A 15,592-nucleotide genomic window follows, 5' to 3' on the forward strand; every position below is an offset into this window, starting at 1 on the left:
CTGTACTCCTGGCACTTTTGGGGGGCAGAGAGATGGGAGGATCACTTGAGCTCAGGAGTTCAAGACCAGCTTGGGCAACATGGCAAAACCCCTTCTCTACAGAAAATACAAAAAGTAGCTAGATGTGGTGGTGTGTGCCTGTAGTCCCAGCTACTTTGGAGGCTGAGGTAGGAGGATCACCTGAGCCTGGGAAGATCACACCACTACATTCCAACAGAGTGAGACCCTATCTCAAAAAAAACCTGGGGGGAGTAGGGGGCAGAATAAAGCCAGCACCTCCTCCAGGGAGCCGTCCCTGACCACCATCACCTGCTGCAATTTCTCCCCCTGCCAGGAATCCACAGGCTGTCATCACTTCTCCTCTGGTTAGCCCCTCCCCAGAATAACAGTGGCTGGGGTTTCCAGCTTCCGGACCTAACAAGCCCCTCCAGGGCAGGTACGGGGCTGTGTGCCTTAGACCCTTCCACCTCACACCAGGGCACCCAGCGAGACCTGTGAGGGAGCGGGTAGCAGGTGTTGAACGATTGCCCCTTCCTGCCAGTGACTGACATTTGTAAGAGAGACTCAGCATGAAATGACAGCTGCACGGTGTGGGCACATTGATGTACTTAGCAAATGAGGCCCCTGCTGCTGCCGTGTCCTGTGTCCAGTCCTGGTGACACAGCCCTGGGACCTGAGACCTGTGCCCAGGCCCCATGCTGGCTGCTGTCATGGTCTCCCTGTATCCAGGGCAGGCTGGGCCCATTTCGAAGGTGAGGGCTGGGGGAGGTGGGGGATCTCAGCTGGCACTGCTCAGTGACATAGGGGCATGACTGGGACACAGGCAGGTCTGGGAACAGCGTCTCTCCCCACACGGGCATTTTCCTTCTTCTGCCTCAAACTTGCTTTTGCATCCTGGCTTTTTTTTTTTTTTTTTAATTCCCCAAATGAAACTTCCCAGTGCACTTGGTGACTCGTCTGTGGGCTGTGAAGTGGCGTTCGCTCTCTGCCTTCAGAGATGAGCACATCACCACTCAGACCCATGGGAGGGCTCAGAACTACCCGGCGACAATGCAGTGTGTGTGTGTGGCAGGTGGGTGTGTGCACGGGGGTGCGTGTGGAGGTGCTGGCAGGCGTGGGCCTCTGACGTGGCACCAGCCCTGGTGACACAGAGCCGTGTGACCAGCACCGAGCCCCCCACGACACCCCCACCAGCCACAACTCCAGCCACTTGGGCTGTGATTCCAAGGAGACTGTAGAGTGGGCAGGGAACTCAGGTTTATAAAGGGAAAATTGGGAAGGAGGGAGGAGTGGTGGGCCCAGGGTGGGATATGAGCAGGGAAGTGGGAGAGGAGGAAGGAGGGGGGTGGGAGCCCAGAGGCTCTACGGCCCAGCAGCTGCAGGGTGTGTGATCCTGGGAAGCTTCCATACCCTCAGACCCTCGGACAGTGAGGGAGGCTGCCCTGTGTGTCACACTGTGTTAGGAAGATCCGTCGGGGTATAGCAGCAAAGAGAGCTTCCTACCTTAGACGTGGTCAAGGCCTGGTGGGATGGCCTCAGGAAAGAGGCAGTGGATGGGGCACATGGCCTGAGTGAGCTCCAGACCTTGCTAAATTGCAAAGGCACCCATGCGGTTCCTCTGCTGCACCCCTATCCAGGACTCCCCATAGAATGCAGACTTCTGGTCCAGCTGGCCTGGGCAGGACAAGCTCTCCAGGTGGCTCTATGTGCATAGCCTGAGCTAAGCACCTCCAGCTTGCAGCATGGCTTCTCTAGCTTGCTTTATTTATTTATTTAGAAACAGGGTCTCACTATGTCATCCAGGGTGGTCTTGAACTCCTGGGCTCAAGGAATCCTCCTGCCCAAGCCTCCCGAGTACCTGGGACTACAGGCATATGCCACCACTGGCTCCAAACTTAATGTGCATGCAAATCCCAAGGGCATCTTATTAAAATGCAAATTCTGACTGAGGAGGTCCATGGTTGGCGCGGGATTCTGCATTCGTAACAGGCGTCCAGGTGACTGAGGAATGCTGGATGCTGATGTTGCTGGTCTGGTGGACCCATCACACTATGAACCACCCTGCTTTATACTCGTGGGTCTCAAATGTTCCTATGTCTCACAAACCCCCCAGGAACCTGTTAAAATGCAGATTCCTGGGCCTGGCTCCCAGGGATGCTGACAAGGCTAGTCCTAGGGTTTTGCTGTGCTAGAAGTCCAATGTGTGGCCGACATGCCCAAACGTGTTCTGTTCTTTTCTTATCTCTTTTACTTTTTCTTTTCTTATCTCTTTTACTTTTTCTTTTCTTTTCTCTTCTCTTCTCTTCTTTTGAGACAGGGTCTCACTCTGCTGCCCAGGCTGGAGTGCAGTGGTGCAATCTTGGCTCACTGCAGCCTCAAACTCCCCAGTTCAAGCAATCCTCCCATTTCAGCTTCCTGAGTAGCTGGGACTACGGGCACGTGCCACCACGTCTGGCTGATTTTTAAATTTTTTTGTGGAGATGGGTTTTTGCCATGTTGCCTAGGCTGGTCTTGAACTTCTGAGCTCAAGCAATCCCCCTGGCTTGGCCTCCCAAAGTGCTGGGATGACAGGTGTGAGCTACCACGCCCAACCAGCCGCACGTGTTTTTTTTTTTTGTTGTTGTTTTTTGTGTGTGATGGAGTTTCGCTCTTGTTGCCTAGGCTAGAGTGCAATGGTGTGATCTTGGCTCACCGCAACCTCAGCTTCCCGAGTAGCTGGGATTACAGGCATGCGCCATCAAGCCCGGCTAATTTTGTATTTTTAGTAGAGACGGGGTTTCACCATGTTGGTCAGGCTGGTCTCGAACTCCCGACCTCAGGTGATCCACCCCCGCCTCCAGGCCTCCCAAAGGGCTAGGATTACAGGCGTGAGCCACCACACCTGGCCAAAAGTCACTAAATGTTTGTTGAGTAAATGGAAGTAGGTTTTAAATAGGTGTAGGGAAGGAAGTGGGCCAAGAACTTGAATGCAGAGTCTGAAAATCATGGGCAGACATCAAAGGACTGAATTGTGGGGGGTATATTTGGATGTCAGGTTAAAGAGTTTGGACATTGTCCTATGGGCAAGAAAGAGCTTATATGAAGTCCTTGCATAGGTGACTCATCCATCCATCCATCCATTCATTCATTCAATACTCAGCAGCAACATGCAGAGCTCAGCTCTTGGGGGAATGAGGACAGGTGTCCTAGAAAAGATAGCATTGAACAGCTGGCTCTTTCTCCCACCAGAGTTGTGTTTTAATAAGTTCTAGTATTTCTAGCAGTTACTGCTTTAAGTGTGTGGCTACTAGATTTTCTGGCTCATTCAGATTCATGACAATGAAATCTTTGTGGATTGTGCCTGGCACCCTTACATAATACCACTCTTCCCGTGAATGCTTTCCATCATGCGTTCTTCCTTATCAATAGTAATTTGCCATTTTTCAAATGTCTGCTGTGATCTTCTACTTCTCAATATTTTTGGTGTGTTTCTTGTAAATAGTGCTTCACTGGACTTTAGTTTTTGCCCCAATCTTACAGACTTTGGATGGGAAATTCAGCCCATTCACCGTGTTACGAAGGCGGGTAGCCATGGCTTTATTTATTTTATCTCATCTTATGTTTACTATTATTAAGCTTATTGTTCTTGCTATTATTTACTTTCCCCCTTAATTTTGCTTCCTTACTCTCCCTCCACCCCTCCCCCAACTTCTACCTAGTAATTCAGGAGTTCTACTCTGCTTCTTTCCCGTGAGTTGCTACTTTCCCATTCCTGAGAGTCATAATTCAACCAATCTTTCCCTGATAATGTATTAAAAGTAAATGGTAATGAAGCCCCCTCCCCACCACCAATAAGGCTTTCCTTCCCCAGCTGAGAGTCATAATTAAACCAATCTTTCCCTGCTAATGTATTAAAAGTAAATGGTAATGAAGCACCCCTCCCAACCACCAATAAGGCTTTCCTTCCCCACTCACCAAATCAGATCCTTTTACTTCCTCCTTCTCCCCTCAACCAAATGTGATCTTAAAATATTCTGACTTCTCTGTGATAAGATTCTATTTTTTTTTTAGTTCCAGGCTAATACAACTTTCTCTTGCAGCATGTAGCTTATGTTTTAAGAATCCTTATGTGGCATTGCTAGTACAAAATCCCAGGCACATGGGGATTAGCCATACTGTATATTTTGCAAGGGTCATTGCTTAACACCACTTCCTGTTCTGAGCGTTTGCTCTATCTTGAAATCTCTACAGTGATTGAACTGTCTCGGTGACGGGGGAACTCTGAATATCTTCCTCTGAAAGGGGACATCACTGAGGTCCTTTCTCTGTCTTGCCACAATGGATATTTTCTCTCTTTTGTCCAGATAGATGAATCCTGTAGTAGCCATGGTAAGGATCCTTGATCCTATCATCAGAGTCCCTGGACATTGCTCCAAAGTCCCCTAGGAACCACTTCAACTTTTCTCCCCTTAGATGTGACCTGTTCTTTCTGGAACTCTGCAAGACCGTCTCTTTATCCTTGGCATCTGGGATTTCCAGGGACACGTTCTCCTGGCACTTTGCTCACCTCTGTTTCCCCTCCAGCTCTTCCTGGAGTACCTGTCCTTTGTGCAATACACCTCCTGGAACTGTCTTTCCAGTCTCTGCTTTTTGTCCTGATGATTTTCATGTGCTTTTCCTCTACATCATGAAGCATTTACTCCACATTATCTTCCAGTTTGCTCATTTGTCCTCACCTCCACTCTTCTCTTTCTGAATTTGCCTGTTGCTTTTTCAGTCTCTTAGCTCCATGGAGTATGTTCAGTGTTGCTGTGTTCTGATAGAGGCTCCTTAAGCCATCTTGTAGATTTTTTGTTGCACTTCCTCTCTTCCCTTAGACCTCCACAGGAGGAACTTTTCAATCTGTCCTCTTCTCTCTGCCTAATGAGCCCCTGCAAAGGGTTTGGGAAGTGCTTCAGCCTCTCTGTGATTGTGTGTTCACATTAATATTTATTATTTTCTTAAATGTGCATAAATCTCACAATGTGAACAGTGATCATCTTTGAGTGATTTTTTTTCTCCTTTCTACTTTTAGTAATTCTCCAAATTTTCTACAGTTAGTGTGTGATAAGGTGGAAAGACATCTTCAAGACTTTGGGCAAATAACTATGTCTGAGCCTCAATTTTCACATCAATAAAAAATGGGCTCAGTGCCACCTCCCTCCTTGGGTCACTAGGGGGGCCCTTGAAAGCTGTGAAAGCCCCTAAGCCAACCTGGACAGAGCAGGCGAGGCTGACGGCAGGTGTTCTTCCTTCCTCTGTGAGCCTCACAGGGTCACACGTGAACATTGGGGATCGGGGGTGGGCAGTGGGGGCAGCTGGAGAATCAAATGAGGTGACTGACGTGAACTACGCCGCTTTGACAAAAGTCCTCCGAAGTAGTGTGTTCAGAACTCATCTCCAAAGCCATCTGGAATATTTGCTCCCAACATGTTGGTAAGCATTATCTCTGGCAGTCACTCCGAGCCGCAGTTTCTGCTGTATCTCAGGTTGGTTGTGGGGACCAGAGACAGAGCAGGCAGGGTCTCACGTTCCCCAGGGCCTCTCAAGGATAGACCCTCGCCCTCATCTCCAAACCACGCCTCCCAGACAGGAACCAAACTCCCAGAGTCTCCAAACTGCCTGAGCCTTGCTCACTCCCTGGGCTAACACACACAGTTTAAAGGAATCCCACAGTCACCGTGTGAAAAGCTTGCTACACTGCATTTGATTCTGGGCACTGAAAGCAATACTTGGCTGCAGACACTCGTTCCAAACAGGCCCCATTTTTCCATCTCTGCTGCTGTTATTAGGGGAGCCCTTAGACTCTCTTGCAGCGCCGGAATAGGCGCTCAAGACGTGTGTTGATATTGCAACAGCAAATATAATGAATCTGCAGTTGGGGACGCTGAGGCCGGAGTGATGGATGAAAGGTGGCCGGAGCCTTTTCCACGGGTCCAAACCACCTGTTACAGGAGAAGGCGAGCGGCCTCGCTAAGCAACTGGACATTCCGCGGGCGGGGCGGGGCCGGGGCCCGAGTCCGCTCGGAAACTTTCGCTGTGGGCGAGCCGGACCCGCCCTCTGGCCCCTCGGGCCCAACCACGCAGGGGGAGTGCCGGGCCGCAGCTAGGCGAGGCGCACCGTGATTGGCGGAGGTGTGGAGTGATTGGCGGCTGCAGCGACCACTCAGCAGGCCGAGCTGGCGCCGCATCCGGGGGGCCGCGTCTGGAGTGGAGGGAGGCCGAAGGCCCCGCCCCTGCCCCGCCCCCTCGTGCAGAAGGCCGCGCTAGCCGGCTCTTCAGCAGCGAGTGCAGTTTGCTCCCCCGCGGCCGCAGGTCTCCCGGTTGCGCCGCGTTCAGCTGCTCCCGAACAACTTTACTGCCGGCCCAGAGGCCCCAGGGCGTCGCAGCGCCGCGTGCGGCCCACTCACGGGCCGGTGAGTACTTCGGGGCTGGGGCAGTGGCGCGGTGGCTGTGGGCAGCGCGCAGGAGGCGGGCAAGAGCCCTGAGGCACTGTCCGCCTCGGGCCTCAGTTTCCCCTTCCGAGCTGATGGGTGGCTGGCCCCAAAGTCCCGACAAGGTCCCCGAAGTTGGAGGGCCGGGGGTCCCGCCCACTCTGCAACGCGCAAGGCGACCCCTGTTCCGGGCCCGAACGGGTCACCCGGGGGGCGCGCCCCGGTCCCCCGCGCGCTGTCGCCTGGAGCCCCGCCGCGGGCGGGACAGCAGGCCCGAGAGGCGGAGCGGCCGGCGGGCAGGCCCCCTCCCCGCGCCATCCCCCCCAAGTTGCCCCGTCATGCCCCTCCCCCGCGGTCCCGGGACCCACGGCCGCCCTTGGTGCCCGCCCGGCCACTGGAACGCGCCTGGGCCCCCGGGAGGTTTTGTTGGGGGAAGGGGGTTCAGTCCCCCAGGGGGACCCGGCCCGCCCGGCCCGAGGGGCAGCTTAGGGATCACTCTGAATCCCCACAGCCCACTTAGGAGCGCTGTGGCAGTTCCTCTCCCTCTCGGGGCCCCTCAGTAGAGAGTTGAGGGGTTTCAGTGGCAGCACCTGGACCCTGCCTCGTATGAACTCCACTCTCTGGATCATTAGCTTTTTGTTTGATCAACGAAAACTTTCTGGAGAATCCTGCCCAGCCCTTTTGGATGTGATGGCGCCCTGGCCTCTCACCCACTTAGCAGTTGATGTTATGAATTCCAAGGAAGTCGCATTTGTGCAACCCCCCACCACCCAGATTTAACCCTCTCAGTAGCCTGAGGCGGACAAGTTATAGTCCCCATTTGACACCCCAGGAAGCTGAGGCTTAGCAGGGTTTGGTGCCAGCCCAGGACCACGAAGCTGATGGGGCAGAGCCTGGTGTGAGGCCTCTGCCCCATCTCTCCGGAAGCAGCCCCGCCTCTCCTCACCTTGGACAATGACCCCTGGCATTTGGCCCAGGGCTTTGCAGTTTGTAAAGGGCTTTCTCTTCTGCCAGCATCCATCACTCAAGGAGCTGTGCCCTGGGTACCCCATGTGCTGGCTGCCTGTTCTCTGCAGCAGGAGAGGGAGCCCACGGGAAGCCCAGAGGCCACCTTTGCCACTGTCCCCACCTGTTTACTTCTGTCTCCAAGGGTCTGTGATTCCCATGGGGTCTCCGTTGTATCCAACCAGGGATTTGGAGGGAGGCTTCTCCACATTTCAGCCTCTTTTCCCTGCCTGCTGGTTTGTCCTCCCTTCGCAGACACAGGAAAAGTTGGCTGGGAGACCCCATCTCACCTTCTTTCCCAGGATGGAAGAGCATGGAGGGCGTCTCTGACTTAGGCCTCCCCTGCCCATCCCGGACCAGGGCTGGACAGGCTTCTGGGGCTGGTCACAGAGGGGACCCCAGCTCAGTCTCAACCCCCAGAGATGTCTGCACTGCCGGACAGACCCGAAACACCCATCCTTGACGGTGGCAATAAGAATCATAATAGGTCGGGAGCTTTATGCCTACACGGCTCCCCTCCCCTCCCACTTCCCTACTTCCGGAAGTGGTACCACCACAGCCAGCCAGCCCCAGCCACAAACCAGACCACCCCCTGTGCCCTTCATTCCTCACTCCCAGTTGGGTCTCTCCTGGCTCCTGAGCCTCACTCGGATGCCTGCCCTGGTTCAGGACCCTCGCTTCTCCCTGGACGACCCCCAGGCTCCTCCCTGGTCCCGATCCGGGCCTGGCTGCACACAGCCCTGCTGGTTATTCAGCTGCCACTTCCCTCTGGGCTATCGGGTCAGGTCCGCCTCCTGAGCCAGGAGCCGGCATTCTTTCGGGCCCTCAGGGACCAGCCTCGCTGCTCACTCAGCCTCTCCCTCCTGTGTCCTCTCTCCAGCAGTCACCTCCCAGCCACCTGCGTGTTCCTGGCCACAAGGCTGGCTCACTGTCCCTCTGCTGCCTCCTCTTCTGGGCACAACCCCTGCTGGAATGCCCAGCCACCTCCCAGCTTGCCTGGCTCCTGCCTGCTTGTCCAGAAGGCTCAGTCAAGGCCTCCTGCAGGATTACTGGCCTGCCTCTTCCCACAGTGGAGTGAGGGCCCCCTTCTGTGCCGTCTTTGTGGGTGTCTGTTTAGGTGTTAACCCTTCCCATCTAGATGAAGCTGCTCCAATGCTGGCCCTGGACAAGACTTCTCTAGGGCAGGGGGGCCCAGCACAGTGCTTGGCACAAGATGGACCTACCCTCAGTCCACACCTGCTGCCCATCCAGGCCAGGCCTGGAGCAGGTGCCAGGTGTGTGGTGGGGGCTTGGCCACTATGGCCGTCATGAATGCTGCTTGGGGCAGTCCCAATTCAAACCCCTCTGTTCCTGTGAATGTGCCACATTGGATAGAGCTGGAATGTTCCTTGGTTTGTCCCTTAATACTCTGAGCAAAAATAGGTACCTGGGATCCATCAAGGGCTTTGTGTCCTTGTCTTGAGGAGCAGCCCTGTGCCAGGGGGCTGGGTCAGGCCAGGCCAGAGCAGACATCCCAGGGCCAGGACCTCCTGGGCCTGCTCCCTTAGGGCTTGCTCACAGATGGGTTTTAAAATAACATTTGCTTTAATTTCAAAAACATTACACATTCATTATAGAAAACTAGGGAAATATGTTTAAAAGAAGAATAAAATGAAACCGCGCATAAGCTTTATCCCCAGAGACAGCAAGTATCTTTTTTAGGGGGCGTTTTCTTCCGTTTTTTGGCAGATAAATTTTGTTTTCATCCTAAACAGACTCCGGCTAATATCTTCTGCTGCTTTAAATCCTGCCTTAACAGTGTTAGGCCCACCTTTTCCTTGTCTCAAAACGTTCATGTACGAGGTCACGTTTACCAGCTGTACAGCGTTGCACCATATGGAGGGGTGTAGGCTTTATAGCCAGCCCCTTTCTGGACAGTGCTGAAAGTGCCATATGATGGACATTGTGTGTGAGCCCCGAGGGCATCTCCAGTGACTCCCCTGGACTGGCATCCTGGAGGCAGAGGCACTGATCAGAGAGAGTGAACATCATCTTGGCTTCCCACGGGGGCTGTTTCTGAGGCACTGGCTTGGGAGGTGGGGTTGCCCCCCCAGAGAGAACAGAATGGGGGTGGCCTGGGTGAGGGCCAGAGCCCTTAGGGCAGAAGGCCACGTGTGGTCATTCTGCTGCGGGTCTGAGTGGATGCATGGTGCCTGCAGCCCTCTCCAGGTGGCGGCCTCTCAGCTGAACTCCTTGGTGCCGGTGTTTGTGTTTGGACGGGATAAAAATATGCCTCATTGCTCATGAGGAAAGAATGCTAGCAACTTTGGTTTTGTGGATCTTGCACAGTGACGGCTTCTAAGCCATTGCTGTGGTCACCAGTAGGGAGTTGGGGCTGAGTGCCCCACCGTGCAGGTGGGGATCTGAGGGTGCAGAGTGGATGCAGCTGGAGATGCCTGGATGCTGGGGTCTGGGGGAGGGATTTGCTAAGGTCCCACAGCATTATTGCCTAGATGGTGCTCCTGCCCTAGGCCAGGCTGCCTCAGGCTTCTGCCCACATGCATTAAGTGCTTAACGTATTCCTGGCAAGGCAGCAGGTCTTCTGAGTGGATAAGCTGCAGCCCTGCCCTCAGGGCTCACAGTGGCTATCACATGCAGGAAGACTCAGAGAGGGAAGGACCAGACAGCAGCTCCTTCCACCGGGAGATCTTTTCTGATCTTCATTGTCCCTGTGACCAACCATGACCAGGAATTGTTGTGCTTGTTTTGAAATAACAAGCCCTTTGATCCAAACCAGACTTGGCCAACCCTCAGGGAACCTGAAAATTAATCCTCCTGTATTCATCCATTCTTACTAACCAGAGGTTTTACTTTAAGCAGTTTTTTTTAACTGCAGTGTGACATACATGGTACATAGGCCAGCTAGAATCTGTTTTCCTGAATTTCCTTTTATGAAGTGTTTTCCAACTGAACATGCCTTTGTTTAGCACCTGGGAGTAATGGCTTAGGGTTTTTCTTTTCTTTTCTTTTCTTTTCTTTTCTTTTCTTTTCTTTTCTTTTCTTTTTGAGATGGAGTCTCGCTTTCTCACCCAGGCTAGAGTGCAGTGGCGCGATCTCGGCTCACTGCAAGCTCCATCTCCTGGGTTCACACCATTCTCCTGCCTCAGCCTCCCCAGTAGTTGGGACTATCGGCGCCCACCACCACACCTGGCTAATTTTTTTTGTATTTTTAATAGAGACGGGGTTTCACTGTGTTAGCCAGGATGGTCTTGATCTCCTGACCTCGTGATCCGCCCGCCTCGGCCTCCCAAAGTGCTGGGATTACAGGCGTGAGCCACCGCGCCTGGCCGGCTTAGTTTTTTTTAATGCCCAATAGTTTGCTTTCTCTTCTGCCACACACGTAATCCCCATAGCACCCCTATGTGGGAGGTGCTATCCCCATTTTACATATGGGGAAACAGACACAGTGAGGTCATGTGGCCACTAGTAAGGGTAACCGACGCCCCACGCCATGTTGCTTCCAACTGTAACCTCTAGCAGAGGGAGGGCTCTGATGGAGAGGTGATCGCCTGAGTGCTGTGTGTTTACCTGAGTAGGTGAGGAAGACAGGGACTCGGGAGAGACATAGCTTGGAAGCTCCCACAAAGGAGGTATCGCTGGAGCTCTTGACTTGAAGGGTGCTTAGGGTCTAGGCTGGGGGAGGGGGGTAGGAAGGCATTCCGGGAAGAGGGCCCTGCAGAAACAGAAGTGTGAAGGTCAGCATTTGTGTGCTGATGTTGAAGGGTAGCCAGTGTTTTGCAGTGAATGGGCCCCGGGACAGAGGGTGCAGTGGCGGTCGGATTTCAAAGTCGTCTTTTTCAGAAATGAGCTTGCAGAAGCATTAGAATTGGGCAGGTCTGGATTTGAATTTCAGGTCTGGTACCTGGAGCTGTTTGACCTTGAGCAGGTCCCTCCCCTCCCTGCACCTGGGTTCCTGTCTGTGAAGTGGGGTGAGGTTGAAGGATAAAACATTTCCCCATCTATAACTCTGGGATGACAATAGGATCTACCTTCCAGGTCCATGCGAGGAACTCACGACAATAGGACCTACCTTCCAGGGCCATACGAGAAACTCATGAGAAAAGACAAGTACAGAGAACAGAGCCGTTGGTCTTGATGGCAGAGGTGCCCTGGCGTAGGTCAGCCCTCAGTAAAGGTGCCCTCTCTCTCTGTCTGAGAAAGTGACACCTGACTTGGGGGCAGTGGGAACCATGGGAGAGAAGGTAGACAAGGCCACGTGTCATTGGAAGACCTGACTTTTCACCATCTCAGGTGGTCCGGTGGCCTGCAGGACCGTGGTTCTATTTGCCCACAGCGTGTGGGTTCTACGTGCGATCCTGTATTTCTCTGCCACAGCTGACTAAGGGGACACTTAGGTCTGCACGTGCAGTTAAATGGCTGCTTTTGTGGAAGGTGCCAGTTCCCGGGAGCTGGGAACTTGGAAACAGGATGGAGCAGGCTCCCAAGCTTGACCATGCATGGTTTGCACCTGGGGGATGCACCCGGGGGTGCTTGACCATGCATGGTTTGCACCTGGGGGATGCACGGGGGTTGGCGGGGGTGGGGAGGGGTGTGCTTGACCATGCATGGTTTGCACCTGTGCACCTGGGGGATGCACGGGGTTGAGGGGGGCGGTGTGCTTGACCATGCATGGTTTGCACCTGGGGGATGTTTTAAACTAAGGGCTCAGTCCCTCTAAGGGAGGAACGTGTGGATTGAAATCTGCAGAGTTCTTGAGCAGCACCAATCTGATCTTTAGGACCCATTCGCAGCTGGGAATGGAGCAGAAATTGTTGTGTGTGGAGCCTGGGGCCACTCCTGACTCTTCTAGTCACAGCTGCCCCCAAAAGTGACCTCTGGGCACCTACTCAGACCTGGCTGCTCCATGCCAAGCGCTGGGTGTTCAGAGGTGGCCAGGGGACTCCCTCGTGCTGCCCATGGTGTCTGGTCTCACTGGTCCTCACAGTTGCCCCCGTCCCCATTTTCAGATGAGGAGGCTGAGGTGCAGAGCGGGATGTGGGCTGCTCAGGACCACACAGCTGTTGGGCACAGAGCCAGGAGCACAGCGCTGCAGCAGCTTGGGGCTGGGAGCGAGACTCTCTGTTACCAGCCTCTCCCTGCTCTGTGCCTCAGAGGATGGCTGTGGCCCTGAGCTTGGGAGGGTCATTTGGGAATCTGAGGAAAAGTTTCCACAGCCTCACACAGCAGCAGGTTCAAGGTCCAGCAGTGCCAGGGGTTTGCATCCCACCCCTAACGCCGCTCATCCAGGGCCCATCCGGGTCCGGGGCTCGGGATCCTGCAGCGCTTTCAGCTCTGTGTCTGTGGCCGGTGGTTGTCCTTCATTACAGGGATGGTGGTGTTTTTCCATGTTGCTAAGCAGCATGTGAGGGCCTCTGTTGAATAAAATAAAGCCCTTGCTCCGGCGTGACACGGGTCACGGGATCTCTGCGCACTCTAGTCTCTTCTGATGCCCCCACCGCACTGTTTGCCTTAGTTTGCTTTTTACTCTGTGTGTTGATTTCTGGGGCATCAGTCCTCTGACTTAGGTGCTGTGGCTTGGGCCTGGGGTGGGGGCTGTGGAGCGGCAGATCTGGGTATAAATCCCAGCTCCACCCATTTGGCTCCCTCTCTTCTCTCCCCTGCCCTCTTCTCCCCTCCCCAGCTCCCTTCCCCTCTCATATTTACTTAACTTTACTCAGTACCAGCGTATTAGTTTTCTAGGGCTTCCGTAAGAAACTACTGGAAACTTGGTGGCTTAAAACAACAGAGGTTTGTTCTCTGATGGTTCTGGAGGCAGAAGTCTGAAGTCAAGGTGTGGGCAGGGTGGGTCCCTCCTGGAGGCTCTGAGGGAGGCTCAGTTCGTCGCCTCTGTCCAGCTTCTGGCAGTGGCCAGTGGTCCTCCTGCTCCTTGGCCACTGTCACCCGTCTCCGCATGGCTCTGTTACGCTCCTCTTCCTATAGGCCATCAGCTGTTGGAGCCAGGGCTTCCCTACTCCAGGCTGATCTCATTTCAAGATCCTTAAATACATCTTCAAAGACCTGTTTTTCCAAATAAGGGCACATTCACAGACATTGGTGGGCACATGATGTGGGGCCCAATTCAGCCCCCTGCAGCCAGGTTCCACATGGGTGGGCTCTGGGTGTTGCTATCATCATCCCCGTTTCTTGGATGAGGGAAGGCCAGGGTTGTGTGGCTCATGCCCAGTGAGGAAGGGACTCCAGGCCTCGGCATGTGCAGGTCTGAGACTGTAAGTGCCGTGCCATCTGTAGAGTCACGTGGGTGAGTGTCCTCCCATGGTTTCCTCCCTGGAAGCGGTGCTGGCCCATGGGGACGGTACTGAGTGTTAGTGAGATCCTGTATGGAGTGTCTGGCAGCTCCCACCTGCCTCCCTCTGCTTTTCTGTCTCCAGCAGACACTTAAGTGCCAGAGCGGGCTCTGCCGGTGCTGGATGTGCCTGACCTTGACTTTTCTTCCAGGCAGGATGGACTCCAACACTGCTCCGCTGGGCCCCTCCTGCCCACAGCCCCCGCCAGCACCGCAGCCCCAGGCGCGTTCCCGACTCAATGCCACGGCCTCGTTGGAGCAGGAGAGGAGCGAAAGGCCCCGAGCACCCGGACCCCAGGCTGGCCCTGGCCCTAGTGTTAGAGACGCAGCGGCCCCCGCTGAACCCCAGGCCCAGCATACCAGGAGCCGGGAACGAGCAGACGGCACCGGTAAGGGAGCAGGCTGGGAAGCCCAGGCTGGGGATGTTCAGGGATAGCTGGGTGGGAACGGGGTTCAGCCACCCCTGGAGGGTCCCCCCGCCAGGTCCTCTGCAGTTCAGCATTGTGCAGCTCCCATGCTGTGCACAGGCGTCCATCCATTGGGGCTACCCACCTCCTCAGAGCCTTGCACCTGTCACCTTTGTGGCACCCACTCGAGGTGGTGCTGGTGCCCCCACTCCTCTGCAGTCCTTCTCTTCCCAGGGCCTCTGCAGCACTTCACAGCTTCCGTTTGCAACAGCGTCCAAACGTGGAGTAAATTCACGGGCCCTCTGTAACCAACTAGGGTGGCAGACCAGAGGTGACAGCCACACTCTCGGGAGTGAGGCCACATGCGGGCGAAGCCCTTGGTGCTGAGTTTCCCCTCTCCCTGAGGGAGACTTGTGAGGGACGGGCGTCCTTCACCTCCATCCTGAGGTGGGATGCTGGGGCCCTGGGTGTTCACAGGCAGAGCTGACTGAGGCCCTGGATGTTCAAAGCAGAGCTGAGGCCCTTGGTGTTCACAGGCAGAGCTGACAGGCTTGTTGGTTCCCGGGTGGTGATGTGAGGGTGGTGGGTGTGAGCCAGGGGAGTCCGGCCCCTGGGCACCTTCTCCAGCTGACTCAGGCCTCGGTCAGCCTTCACTTTTGCTAGAGAGGCCGCTGCCAGGGAGGCTCGGTCCCAGCTCATCACTGCCCCTCCTGCCCATGCAGAAGCCCCAGACCCATGGTGAGTGACTGCTGTGTACACCAGCCTTTTCCATGTGCCTGCAGGACTCCTCATGGCAGTCCTGAGAGGGGAAACTGAGACACTGAGTCTAGGTGACTTGCCCAAGAGACCCAGCAGGTGAGAGACGAGGTGCTCGAGTGGCCCAGGTTTCCTTCTTGTCCCAGTCACCCAACTGGCAGGGCCGTGGGGCCTCCCTGCTGTGGTCGCAGCGCGCTGAGGCTCCCATGTACCACTTATGCTGGGCGTGCCCTTGGAAACTCACCGCAGCCCTGGGCCCTGTTTGTCTTTGCATCTCCTTAAAAGATCACTGTGCTCCTCTGCTTTGTTTTGGAGGCCTCTGGGCAGATGAGGGCCTGACCCCGGGATTTGGGCCCAGCCTCACGGCTTCAGGGGAACAGATATCAGGGCTCGGAAGCTTGGTTTCAATCTGGGTAATGAGAACAGCCCGCAGAGGACAGAGTCCAAGACTGTGTGTTTCAGATAAGAAGAGTCAGGAAGCAGCTGTGGTTTGTTTGGCTTCGGTCTCCAGTGTGGGGGTGGTGAAGAGCCAGCCCTGGGCGCCGCCTGACAGCCCAGCCCCCAACACTGGGCCTGCAGCTGGGGGCAGTGGGCATCCCGTCTCCCAGTCACTGGTCACTGATGTGGCC

The 15,592-nt window shown here is 54.9% G+C and overlaps 1 protein-coding gene across 7 annotated transcripts in view; it reads left to right on the forward strand.

Moving 5' to 3' along the window:
• The first annotated feature begins 6,246 nt into the window (after positions 1 to 6,246).
• WFS1 (wolframin ER transmembrane glycoprotein) overlaps positions 6,247 to 15,592 on the forward strand; it is a 33,533-nt gene continuing 24,187 nt past the window's right edge. Inside the window, exons 1-2 of one of the 7 annotated variants that reach the window (XM_003816467.5) lie at positions 6,247 to 6,434; positions 13,957 to 14,189. In XM_003816467.5, coding sequence (XP_003816515.2) covers positions 13,958 to 14,189 — 232 coding nt within the window. In that variant the 5' untranslated portion in view covers positions 6,247 to 6,434; position 13,957. Of the gene's footprint in view, positions 6,435 to 13,952; positions 14,190 to 15,592 lie in introns of all 7 variants that reach the window. The other 6 variants (XM_008969529.4, XM_034951981.3, XM_034951982.3 and 3 more) reach the window with 6 other exon arrangements.

This window comes from Pan paniscus, chromosome 3 (assembly GCF_029289425.2).
Source record: "Pan paniscus chromosome 3, NHGRI_mPanPan1-v2.0_pri, whole genome shotgun sequence".
Classification (NCBI taxonomy): domain Eukaryota; kingdom Metazoa; phylum Chordata; class Mammalia; order Primates; family Hominidae; genus Pan; species Pan paniscus.